Consider the following 13280-nt stretch of genomic DNA (forward strand, 5'->3'; position numbering starts at 1 on the left):
CTACGCAATAACTCTGTCAATTTTTAGTATACAGACTCGAAATTTGATATACAGGGTACTGCGATTTGGAAAAATCTTTGTGATCGGTTTTCGGCCAGAAATTTGGCTGTTAAGGGGTCACTGTTCAACCATTGACCTTTGAGAACTCTACCAAACTCCTCCGACAATTTTGGGTCTAAACACTTGAAATTTTAGATATACGTTCTTGGACATGGATCTAACTTAATAACTTGATTTGAGCCCCAAACAATAAATGTTAAGGGGTCATAATAGGAGTCACAGTTAAAAATTGACCGTTTTTTTTTATTTTGCTCATCATACACATCCAAACACTCGGGCAACGCCGGGCACCCATGCTAGCATGTATATATATATATATATATATATATATATATATATATATATATATATATATATATTAAAGGTTATGAGGGTTTTTTGAAGCATGAAAAACGATGCTACTTTTTGTATTTAATATTTTTATTATTTTTTATATTTCAAGCGATCCTCCGCTCTTTTCATTTATTTATTTATTTATTTTTTTACAAGGTGGTCACCACTTATCAAGACCCGGAAGCCACTCGGGGATAAGGGTTATTGCAAGTACATTACGTTAGTGTGGATATTTTAGAATGTCTACTTAAGGGTGCGGTTCATCAGGAATTTGTTTACGTTGGACTTGAAGACATCCAAGTTGTAGTCAGAAGGGAAGCAGGCAGACGGAACAGAGTTCCACAGGCGTGCAGTTATAAAAAAGAAGCTTTGTTCATGGAATCTACGTTTTGCTTTAGGCATAGATAAAGAGTGGGGAAAGTTTTTGACAGTGGATTCAGCTAGACGAGTGTTTTTTATAAAAGATTGGCGAGGGGGGGGACCAGAGATTGGAGTTCATACGAGCACCTGCCATGGAAATAACGATAAAACAGAGATAGGCTTGCAACGTCGCTTCTGTGGGAAAGAGGATGCAGGGAAGAGAAAAGGGCATCCCCCACTAAGCCACGAAGTCTATTTTGTACTCTGTCAAGGCAGGATAGGCTGTTTTTAGCAGCTCCTGCCCAGATATGGCAGCAGTATTCCATCCTTGGACGTACTTGGCTTTTTATATAGATAGAGAATTGCATCAGTAGTGAGCTATCATCTGGAGCGGTATAAGGATCCCACCATCTTTCCAGCGACCTTAGCAACAGACTTGATATACGTGTTCCATTTTAGATCAGGAGTGAAGATCAAGCCCAGAAGCTTGTCAAAACATGGGGCTTCTCCTAGACGAGAGCCATCCATCCCAATTGATGCGAGATGGGGATCAGAGCGTTGATGATGTAAAGATAGGAGCTTGGTTTTAGATGCATTAAAGGTAACCAGCCACGTATTCCCCCACTGAACCACTCGTTCGAGATCAGAGGAGAGAGAATCAGAGAGAGCTTTGTCATTTACAGCCTTTGATGTGTTACTGTAGATGGTCGTGTCATCAGCATAGATGTCAACGAATGATTTAAGTATGTGTTTAGGGAGATCATTGATGTAGATCAGGAAGAGAGTTGGGCCCAGGATTGACCCTTGAGGGACTCCAGCATTAATACTGCAGGCCTCTGATTTTTGTCCATCAACCACTACTCTTATGAGCCTATCAGAGAAAAATGATTTAATGATAGAGAGAATATTTCCAGTTATACCGTAGCTGGAGATCTTGTGAAGTAGGCCTTTATGCCATACCTTGTCGAAGGCCTTTGATATGTCAAGAGCAATTGCCCTGGAAAGGAAGCCTTTGTCAAGAGATTCACTAATCTTATGAGATATAAACGTTAGCATATCTACGGTAGATCTTGCAGAACGGAAACCATATTGCGTGTCACTAAGAAGGTTATTTCTGCTGAGGTGGTTGACTATTTCTCTATTTAATATGGATTCCAGCAACTTACTCATGACACACAGGAGACTTATTGGTCTGTACTGAGGGGGAGTTGATTATCACCTGAGTTCTTAAATACAGGGCATACTGATGAGGTTTTCCGGGGTGTTGGAAAGCACTTCTCCTTAAGGCAACGTTTAAACAGTTTCGTAAGTATGGGAGCAAGTTCTGGTTGAAGCTTTCTTAACACTATAATTGGGATGCCGTCAGGGCCAGTACCTTGGTCACAAAAAAGTATCGAAAGGAAAAAGAAAAAGAAAACCGTTGAAAGAACTGAAGATTTGTAGCGTGGACAGCGTTCATTCCTAGCAATCATCTTCAAAAAAGTTCACGTGAATTATTTTAGCCGCTTGTGAAAGAAGATTGTGCTTTTTAATGTTTTTTTAATGTTACAACGTAAAAGCGTTTAATTCAAACGGCAAAAATGAGACGCATTTGATTTCAATATGTAATGGAATAGAAATGAAATTGTTAAACAGTAAAAATAATGGAATTAATAGTTATGAATAATGATAATAATAATAAAACGACTGAGAATACAAATAGTCTTGGTCTCATTTAATTATTAACTAATATTAATATTAATGATTTTATTATTATTATTATTATTATTATTATTATTATTATTATTATTATTATTATTATTATTCATTTATTTATTTATTTATCTATGTCCTTTCCATCTTTATTGAGGGAGAGACGGAATTTACTCACCATTAAACACACCGACATTGTCTCCAACTCTGCCCTCTTCAGTAGTTTTATTATTATTATTATTATTATTATTATTATTATTATTATTATTATTATTATTATTATTATTCATAACTATTAATTTGGCAACTTCGAGAACTAACTTCAGCCTAACCCGATCAGGGTAACGGTGAGGTCATGAAAAACAGGTGATTGATGTAATACGAAAGCGATCAGCAATACTTATGTTCATTGATTCGTGCCTTGTTGTGCTGAGCAGAGGATTTATTTGGACACAATTGTCAGAACAATCGACAGAAAGAAACAACAACCTACTGTTCGTACAACTACAAAGCAAGTTGCGGCAATGCATAAAAACACTTTCGAAACAGCGCGAATGGAGTTATATATAAGAAACATGTTTCACTATATTCATTGTTTTTTTTTGGAGGAAAAAACCTAGATCTACTTTCAAACATATTTTTGTTCATGTGTGTTTGAAGTAGGTGGTGTATGATGAACACTGGTGGGGAGCCATGATTTGATATACTGTTTTTAATACTGCATTTATAATATTGAGGTAACAAATTGACCGAAATCCACACGGATGATTTGTTTTTAGTGATGAAAGCTTTGTGTAGGACCATCCGTATTTTGGAACCACTGCTAACTTCAGTCAGTGCAAATGGTTGCTACAAAACAGAGCTGACACTAGACCTTAGGTTTACATCAGAATTGTCCCTCTCCTAGATGGGTGTCTTAACGAAGACTAAGAGTGCATATCGCTTTGAAATTTATATAAAATTTAAAGGAAGACAAAAATTAGCCAAATCTAATTTTGCATTTATTTCAACCCAATAGGACCTTTTCAAATGAGAAAGTTGTTTCAGAGCTATCTCATTTGAAAAGGCCTTATTGGGTTGAAATAAATTGATAATAAGATTTGAGTAATTTTTGAACTATGTTTTTCCTTCTCTGCTAATTGAGCACTCTTAAATAGGATTTCCTTCACAAATCGGTCTATCCTTTATAGGCACAACATTCTACACACACACACACACACACACACACACACACACACACACACACACACACGCACACGGACACACACACGCATACAGACACACACTATATATATGTATATATATGTATATATATATATATATATATATATATATATATATATATATATATCTTTTCACCTATCCTATTCCATAGAAGCTATTTTATATTCTCCTTGGCAGTGCCTTTGCCAACACCTCCCTCATTTTTTAAGCCTCAATTCTTATTTTATGCATGAATTTATCTTGTCCACTGGAAAGAAAATGCCCAGGACGATTCTACTTTTGCCTTATTCTCCAATAATGTAGAAGGAAACTTTACTCAAGAATCACAGACACATTTTTTTTACTTACACACATTCCATTTTAAAGAATATTGTCTTCGACTCTCACAACACATGCCTTCCTTAAACGCCAGCATCATTTTTCTACCGTCTCTCCACGTGTATTTTATGCATAGATTCTTCCCGTTTCTGAACCAACGCTTTCTCTCAAGAATAAGCTTTTAAGAAACGGAGGAGGCGATATATCGATTCTTTCCACATGACCTGTTTGGGAGTGGGGGCAGAGACGATTATTTAAAAAAAAAACTCAAACAGACTGGATACACTTCAAAATCTATTTCCAACTGAGTAGAAGGATGAATCGTCGGACAATGACCGATCTGTTCAGACACTTAAGAAACGAGAAAAGAAAATGTAAAAAGATCACGAAAGTCGCAAATAGATTTTACATAAACTCTGAAGATGTTCGTTGTATAATGGCCATTTATGATTGGTGAAGCTGATATCCTGTTCAGTGTTCATCTTCCATGATTGATCCTTTTGACGAATTGTTAAACATCCGCCATACGTAAAGTAGGCGGTTGAAATAATCACCTGAACCTAGTGCTACGTTAAAAATAAACTGATATATTATTTTTTATTCTGCGTTTGTCTGGTTCAACCAAAGGTGGCGCTGGAGAAGAAAGACAATGTTTCACATTTTGTTACGTACATCTCTCTCCTTTCATTTCCTCTGGCATTACAACATGTACTCATTTGACCTTTTAAAATTGCCGGTGCCATACCCGTGTACTCTGTGACCTGCATTCGTGTATCGTGTTTGAAAAGTCAATCTTATATAGTTTTGCTCACATAAAGTTGCAACGTTACAAAATACTCACCTATTCCCAATGCAATACCATCTTACGTGATATACACAATAACAGCCTTTACTGGATGTAATGTAGTTTCAAGTTGAAACTACTTATTTCACATTTTAAGCAAATAGGCAATCTAAAGGTCATTTCTTGGAGATTGCTATACAAACATACAGTATGGATAATTAGAAACAAATTCTTTGGATAACTAGTATTCGCGATACTATGTAAAACATAAAGAAAGATGCTGAGGTAACGTGTGTGTTAATGTATGTGTGCGTAACAGAATGTGATATAAGCGGTGATAAGAGAATAAACACACGAATATATATATGTACGCAGCCATATACACTTTTACTCCAAGTAACACACTTCTTAAAGTATTCTTATGTACATCTATATGAAAAACACTTGTAAACGTTTTGTTTTCATTTTTTATTCTCATATTTGGGGGCCAGCCGCGAACGCAGACCCCGCAATTTTTATGAACCACCGTTCTGCCAGATCAAACGTACTCATTTCTGATCCTCGATACATCTTCTATCATTATATGTAATCAGTTTTTTAAAATAGTCAACCATATAGGAGCCTATTCGTGACCACACACACACACACACACACACACACACACACACACACACACACACACACACACACACACACACACACACACACACACACAGGCGTTCAGCTTTATATTATAGATATATATTCATGCATACCCAGATAGAAAGGTATACGCAAATATACAACAACATCCAAATACACATACTCCATCTATGTTATTCTCTTCTTTTTCTTCTTTTTCTCTTAGTATCTATCTCCTCCACCCCCACGTTTCTAAAACTCTGGCCCGGCATCTGGGGTGTAGCATTTATGACAGGAAAGGAAGAATAAACATCTTAATTTCAGCTTTCTACCAATTCCTTTCATACGATCTCTTCAATAAAAATGGTTGCCCTCATTTCCGGTGTGTATTTGGACTTTCAACCCCGCTCCAAATCCGGTCAGAATACGACCTTCAGTCACACACACACACACACACACACACACACACACACACACACACACACACACACACACACACACACTATATATATATATATATATATATATATATATATATATATATTGTTGAGGTGAATCCCAAGAGGGGAGAGGGTACTTACCATATGCCAAATTATCTATGTGTCTAAAATATAGATTTTTCTTTACATGAGAGTAGCTTTCTTCTTCTTCTTCTTCTTCTTCTTCTTCTTCTTCTTCTTCTTCTTCTTCTTCTTCTTCACCCTACTTATATTTTCCCACCAAATGGCATTTGCGCATCATCATAAATTCGAATCTTACATTTCCCGCCCTTTTTACTTTTAATCGTTCATAATATGTTTTGGTGAAAGAAACGAAAGGATCTCGATTGATTGTCTATTAATTCGTATATTTACTTGTAAAATATATCCGAATTTAATATCAGGTTTTGTATCAGATTTGAAAATATAACATTGCATTTTGCTTTTAAAAATTGACCATTTTGGTGTTATTTTATAGTTAAATTCTTGCCTTTTAAAAATGTTATATACATATTTAAAAAAAATTATTTAAAATTATTTTTAAAGTTAAAAGCCCCAAACATTTTTCTTTCTTCTATTATTTATTCCGAATTCTTTAAAACGTAAAAAGATCACACAAAAAAGAACGAAACAAGACCAATAAGAAAGTAGGGAGATAAAGGTGGACTAGTTGTTAACGGCACAGACTGTCGACCTGGGTGTTCCAAGTTCGAATTTAGTTGGTTCCATTAAAATCACTTTTACTTAGGATGTTGTTAACCTTCACATATTTTCTTTCCGTAAGTACCCGCAGTCCTTCTAGAAAGAATTATGACTAGAAAAATATCGGCGAAACCAATGCCAGCAATAGCTTCTTCGGATTCATACGAAATGGTGATGATGATGATGATTAAGAAAGTAGAGTTTAGATTTTTTCATGTCGCCGCTGTATTTTAAGATGTATAAATTCACTTTGTAGTTTTCTTCTCATTCCTACGTAGATAAGTAAGGCAAAGAATGGCAAAGAATATCGTGCTAGAATATTTAGCAACATGGACATTGAAAAAAAGCGTTCTGCAAAAAAGCTTGGCTATCTCTACCGTGCTAGAAGACTACTCATACCTGATTGTAGCCTGTATCTTCACAAAGCTACCATTCGTCCATAAATATTGTTGCTACATTTGGCCTGGTGCGTCTCTCACGCTTATACACGGTTAAAAAAAAGTCCCCAATCTAATAAACCAAGCTCCAACCCCTGTCCCATCGCCGCAATGTTGTATCCCTGTGCCTGTTTAACAAGTAATTTAATGAAATGAGTTTCAATGAACTCGTTGCACTTGTATCCTCTCGACGTACATACTCCCAACAAACCTGTTTCACCGCAAAATCTCACCCCTTCACTGTTAAGGTCTTTAGATGCTGGAAAAGCCTCTACTCGAATAGCTTCTTCCTTCAAATTACTAGACTTTGAAATTCCCTCCTCACTTCCTGCTTCCCTGACTGTACTTACATAAAAAAGTTTAAATGTAATGTGAATAGGCATCTTGCTAATCTCCATCCATATTCGCCTGTAAACGTGATTCCAAAAAGTAACTCCTTACGACCAAGTTATAATATGCGTTATTGCAGGTGAAAATAGTAAAAAAAAACAAACAAAAAAAACACACAAAAAAAAAAACAAAAAAAACAAAACAAAAAACAAACAAACAAACAAACGAAAAACCTGAACATGTACGAGCGGTGCCCCTTATATATTTTTTTTATTTTCGTCCTTTTTCAACTTTTTCAGCGGATAATTATGGATTCGACACTAATCTACAAGATTATATAAAAAAAGTCAATATTCAAATATTAGTAAGGGATGTTCAGTCTATAATGCAAATCGATCACCTATTTCAGAATCACTCAACGTTTTTGATAAAATTTCGCGAATTTAGCATTTTTTTAAAAGCAGTTTAGCCTTGTTAAAATTTCTCTTAAAAGTTGCCCTTTTCCAATTATTAAATACGTAATCTTCAAGTTTCGTCACCCAATATATACAATTTTTCAATTAACAGGAAAATTCTTTGGTATATTTAAGGTGTGTGCACAATTACTAATAAAATAAATCGACCCCCCATATTTGAACCACTCGACAAGAACATGTCCCTTTTTTACACAAAGGATTTTTCATTTATTAATCTAAGAGCAATAATTAAGTGTCACTATGCGCTAGAGTATCAACTAAAGATATCTTAAAAAGTTAATTTTTAAACCCTGGATCTGTACTCTGTATTGGTCGCCATGTTTGTTTTCATGCACGCATTCAATATTGTATATATAAATAAAACAGTAAATGTTTATGTGCTTGTCTGTGTGAAAATATTTAACCAATAAACTCTTAAACTACTGGTCACACTGAAATTGACAGGAAATAGTAATCATACACCAATGATGGTTTAGAACGAGTAAAATCTGCTGATGAATGAATAACGCGTACAGAAATATGTCGACAAGTTGAAATGCAAAAATGTTCATTTCAACTTGTCGACATATTTCTATTACTTTTGTGCATTCGCAAATTAATTCATAGCTTTAAGTGGTTTATTATTAAATCTTTTCTACCTATATGTCGAAAATCCAAGCTGTAGTGAACTCGGCTGAAGCGCTAAATGATGGCACACAAGTTTGAAATCAATATATATTAGGTCTAATAAAGAATATGATCTGTAATAATAAATACGAAATCTGAATGAATTAAAATATATTTAAGAGTACGACGAGGCAACTCCGGGACCCACTTCTTTTTATTAGAATAAATTCTTCTTTTTTATTTTCTCACTAAAGGAAACTCAGCATGTGGGCTTCATAATAAAACCCCGAAAGCACACACACACACACACACACACACACACACACACACACACACACACACACACACACACACACACACACACACACACACACAAAACGAAAGAGAAAAAACAACAACAACAACAACAAAATGCACAACAAAAACGAAAAACACAACAAAACAAAAAATTTGGAGGACAGAAAGAACTCTTGTGTCGCAAATTTCGGAGGTGAATATTTCTGCTTTCGTGATTGGCTGAAATCAAATTTTCTTCATTGGAGAGTTTTTAATAGTGATAGGGCGATTCCAGTATTTTCCCGCTTCCAATACAATTAGCGATTCTATACTATATTTCTGATTCTCATTCTTTATAAATCTGTAAATATTTAACAATAGACTAATAATTTTTCTTGATGACCGTAAAAACACATGTTAGATGTGCAGATATTTTCTCAAACGTGAAAGAAAAACATGGGGATTATCTATAGGTTTTACGGAATTTTGGAAAACTTGTCCCCGGAAAACTCGTCCCCGGAAAACTCTTCCTTTTTGCTAGGTAGGAAACAGGTCCCTTATTGAATATATATCGATTGAAAATACATTTTATGACCGTTCTTGAAGAAGATATTGCCTTTAAAAGAGAATAGACATCTCATAATATTTTAAAAAAATATTTTTTACTTGATTTTTGTAAGTGTTCCTTTTCTACCTAGCTTTGTAAGTTTTTGGTGGTTCAATTTATTTTAAAGTTAAAAAAAAACAAACAAACGAGTAATGTCGAGTGTTATTTTTGAACAAAAAATGTTCGGCATGAGAGGATCGGGTCTTAGGAGTCTCGATAATCGCTCAAAATAGAAAATGAAAGAAAATACTAAGGTAGATATAGTTTTAAAACGAGCCCCCAATAAATTATTATATGTTTAGGTAATGTCCAACATCACTGCTCGGAAAACATCAAGCTAACGAAAATGGGTACGGTTGATTATGTAACGAAACCAAATGGAAGATACGAAAAACGAAACCATATATTAATGAAAAATTATTTTAGTTTTTAACATTTCCTATGTTATTACGAAACAAACAAACAAACAAAAAAAGAAAACACTTCTTGTATTATCAAATATAGTTGTTGGCGTCCTTCCGCCGATGAAGAATCGCGCATGAAGGTTGTCATGAGTGGTGGCAACTGTTGCTGTGACTGAGCAGATCGATACGGAAGCGGCAGATTCTGTTGCACTTCCCGCAGGGATACCCTCTGTCATGCTCTGCCGATGTCATCTCTTCTCTCCTCGCTCAGTCAGACACATTTCTGGATTTTTACTCTCCAGGAGTCACGATCCGCTACATAGGATTCAAGGTCAACAGGGTTGATGTTTCCGGATTTTAAATCTACTGGTTGGTCTACTGCCAGCTAAGAGCTCGTCATACAGAATGTCTTCGGGGATTGGTTATCCTGCTTGCGAACGACGTGTTCCAGCCAGCGCAGACGTCTTTGGGAGAGGAGGGAAAACATACTTGGAAGATTTGCTTTGGATGTCCTCATCTCTCTTCCGCTGTATTGGTTGGACAGTCTTTTAAGGCTTCCGGGAGTGAGTCTGAAAAGCGCGCGCACGCGTTGAGAAAGGAGATGAATGGTATATTTATGAGAGGTCGTCCTTTTTGCTTGGCGTTGTGGATTTTCTCAGGTTTTATACAGACTTTAGCTGCAACTAGCGTGTGGTCAGTATCGCAGTCTGCACTGTTGTAGCTGCGGGTATTCCGGACATAATTCAGCGAATTTCTCCTGGTAATGATGAGATCTAGTTGGTGTCAATGACGGGACCTGAGGTGCGGCCAAGACACTGTGTGATATGGCTTTGTTTGGAAGAATGTGTTTGTGATGCATAAGTCATTGGGTGTACACAGCTCGAGGAGTCTCTATCAATTTTCATTCATCTTGCTGATGCCAAAATGACCGATGCAACGAGATTAGGAGTCACGGTCGGCTCCGATACGGACATTGAAATCACCGAGGAGGTATAGTTTATCTGAGGTAAGAATTGTCTTTATGGTGCTCTCCAGCTCTTCACAGAAGTCGTCCTTTACCTCAGCACTAGAGTTGAGAGTGGGAGCGTAGATACTCAGGATATTCACTGGGCCTGATTTGCTGGAGAGACGCATAGGGAGGATTCTTGGTGTGTCTTTGGATGGAAGTTCAACTGTGAACAGTAGGCTGTTCTTCACTGCCAGTCCAACACCGTGTAGGCGTGGCTCCTCTGGTACCTTGCTTTGCCAGAAAAAAGTGTAATCCTGTTCTCTGATGCTGTCACTGTCTGTGAGTCTCGTCTCCTGCAGGGCTGCAATGTCAATGTTGAGCCTCTTTAACTCGCGGTTTATTATACCTATTTTTCCTGCGTCGTCAATTTGCTGAAGATCATTTGAGAGTCCATGGATCATGGTCCTAACATTCCAAGTTGCCAGTCTCAGCGCTGGCGGCTTTGAAAACTTCAAAGATTTGGTTTTGATTTTGGCAGGTGCACAGTTTCTGATCTGCTTTTCAGATTTTGTCCTAGCTCCAGTCACCCAATGAAGCAAACAGACCATGGCGAGTCAGCATCTAATTGACCGGGGGCTGTCTCGGCTTAAGACCCCCCTCTCGACCTCACTAGTGTATTCCAAAGGAAAGCAGAGCAGTACTTTGTCACCAGTTTGGTTGCAGGAGTTGCCAAAGTCAGTTTGCACAGCACACTGATCCGCCTTCGGGGCTCTACTCCTGATCTGATAGGTTTACTCCCCTACACTTGGCCGTTGGATCATTAATCTCTTCCGCCCTCTAACAATTAGCAGCAGTTCCTCCGCCTAGATTAGTGATGCAGTGTAAACATCACCCCCCCCTCACGTGGTTTAGCTGGATAGGGGTAGTATCTTTGGCAGCTTGGCATGCTGTGCCCTACATTTTAAGGCAGATGAGTGCCACTGGACCCCATCCACCTCCTAATCTCTCACGTGCTGACTCCAAGCGTTAGATTCTGGTACACCGCTTCAGCTGGCGGGATAAACCATTATCAAATAATAAAACAAAATATTTTATTTAAAAAAAAAATTCAGTTTTAACACTTTTTTTGTGTTCACGAAACATCAAAAGGCACTTGTATAGTATGCGACGGTGGCAATCTTTTCTTGGCGCGTTTCACTAAACTGTCTCAAGGTAGCGCTTCTCGGTCATAAAGCATTTAAATAATAAATTTGCTGTTGACCCGTCAAAGTTGCTTTAATTAAACATACATGTTTTGTTTAAATTATTTATTTGGTCGAAAATAAAAAGCTATTTTACTTAATAAAAGCCAATGTTGTTTTTATTACAAAATTGTTTTCTTAAAATTATATTTTCTTATGCAGGCTTTTAAACAAATGCGTCTACAGTTATATATTAATATATTTTTATGCAACAAATAAATGCGTCTACAGTTATATATTGATATATTTTTATGCAATAAACAAATGCGTCTACAGTTATATATTAATATATTTTTATGCAATAAACAAATGCGTCTACAGTTATATATTAATATATTTTCATGCAATAAACAAATGCGTCTACAGTTATATATTAATATATTTTTATGCAATAAACAAATGCGTCTACGGTTATATATTAATATATTTTTATGCAATAAACAAATGCCTCTACAGTTATATATTAATATATTTTTATGCAACAAACAAATGCGTCTACAGTTATATATTAATATATTTTTATGCAATAAACAAATGCGTCAACAGTTATATATTAATACATTTATATGCAACAAATAAATGCGTCTACAGTTATATATTAATACATTTTTATGCAATAAACAAATGCGTCTACAGTTATATATTAATATATTTTTATGCTATAGGCAAATGCCTCTACAGTTATATATTAATATATTTTTATGCAACAAATAAATGCGTCTACAGTTATATATTAATATATTTTTATGTAATAAACAAATGCGTCTACAGTTATATATAAATATATTTTTATGAAATAATAAAAGTCATCTACAGTTATATATTAATATATTTTTATGCAACAAATAAATCCGTCTACATTTATATATAAATATATCTATATGCAACAAATAAATGCGTCCACAGTTATACATGATTATATTTTTATGCAATAAACAAATGCGTCTACAGTTATATATTAATATATTTTTATGCAGTAAACAAATGCGTCTGTAGTTATATATTAATATATTTTTATGCAATAAACAAATGCGTCTACACTTATATATTAATATATTTTTATGCAATAAACAAATGCGTCTACGGTTATATATTAATATATTTTTATGCAATAAACAAATGCGTCTACAGTTATATATTAATATATTTTTGTGCAACAAACAAATGCGTCTACAGTTATATATTAATATATTTTTGTGCAATAAACAAATGCCTCTACAATTATATATTAATACATTATTATGCAACAAATAAATGCGTCTACAGTTATATATTAATATATTTTTATGCAACAAATAAATGCGTCTACAGTTATATATTAATATATTTTTATGCAATAAACAAATGCGTCTACATATATATTAATACATTTTTATGCTAC

At 35.3% G+C, this 13280-nt stretch overlaps 1 protein-coding gene across 1 annotated transcript; it reads right to left on the reverse strand.

Annotated features, from left to right (window-relative positions):
- Positions 1-10651: 10651 nt before the first annotated feature.
- On the reverse strand, positions 10652-11266 carry LOC145297928 (protein CFDP2-like). The gene has a single exon (XM_080144268.1). It carries the CDS (start codon positions 11264-11266, stop codon positions 10652-10654), a length of 615 nt encoding a protein of 204 aa, XP_080000394.1.
- Between the last annotated feature and the right edge of the window lie 2014 nt (positions 11267-13280).

The sequence above is a fragment of the Euprymna scolopes genome, chromosome 18, assembly GCF_053919585.1.
Source record: "Euprymna scolopes isolate OS-2025 chromosome 18, ASM5391958v1, whole genome shotgun sequence".
NCBI lineage: Eukaryota > Metazoa > Mollusca > Cephalopoda > Sepiida > Sepiolidae > Euprymna > Euprymna scolopes.

Coding starts and splice junctions, on each gene's coding strand:
- LOC145297928 (XM_080144268.1), bottom strand. CDS start 11,266: ATGGTCTGTTTGCTTCATTGGGTGACTGGAGCTAGGACAAAATCTGAA.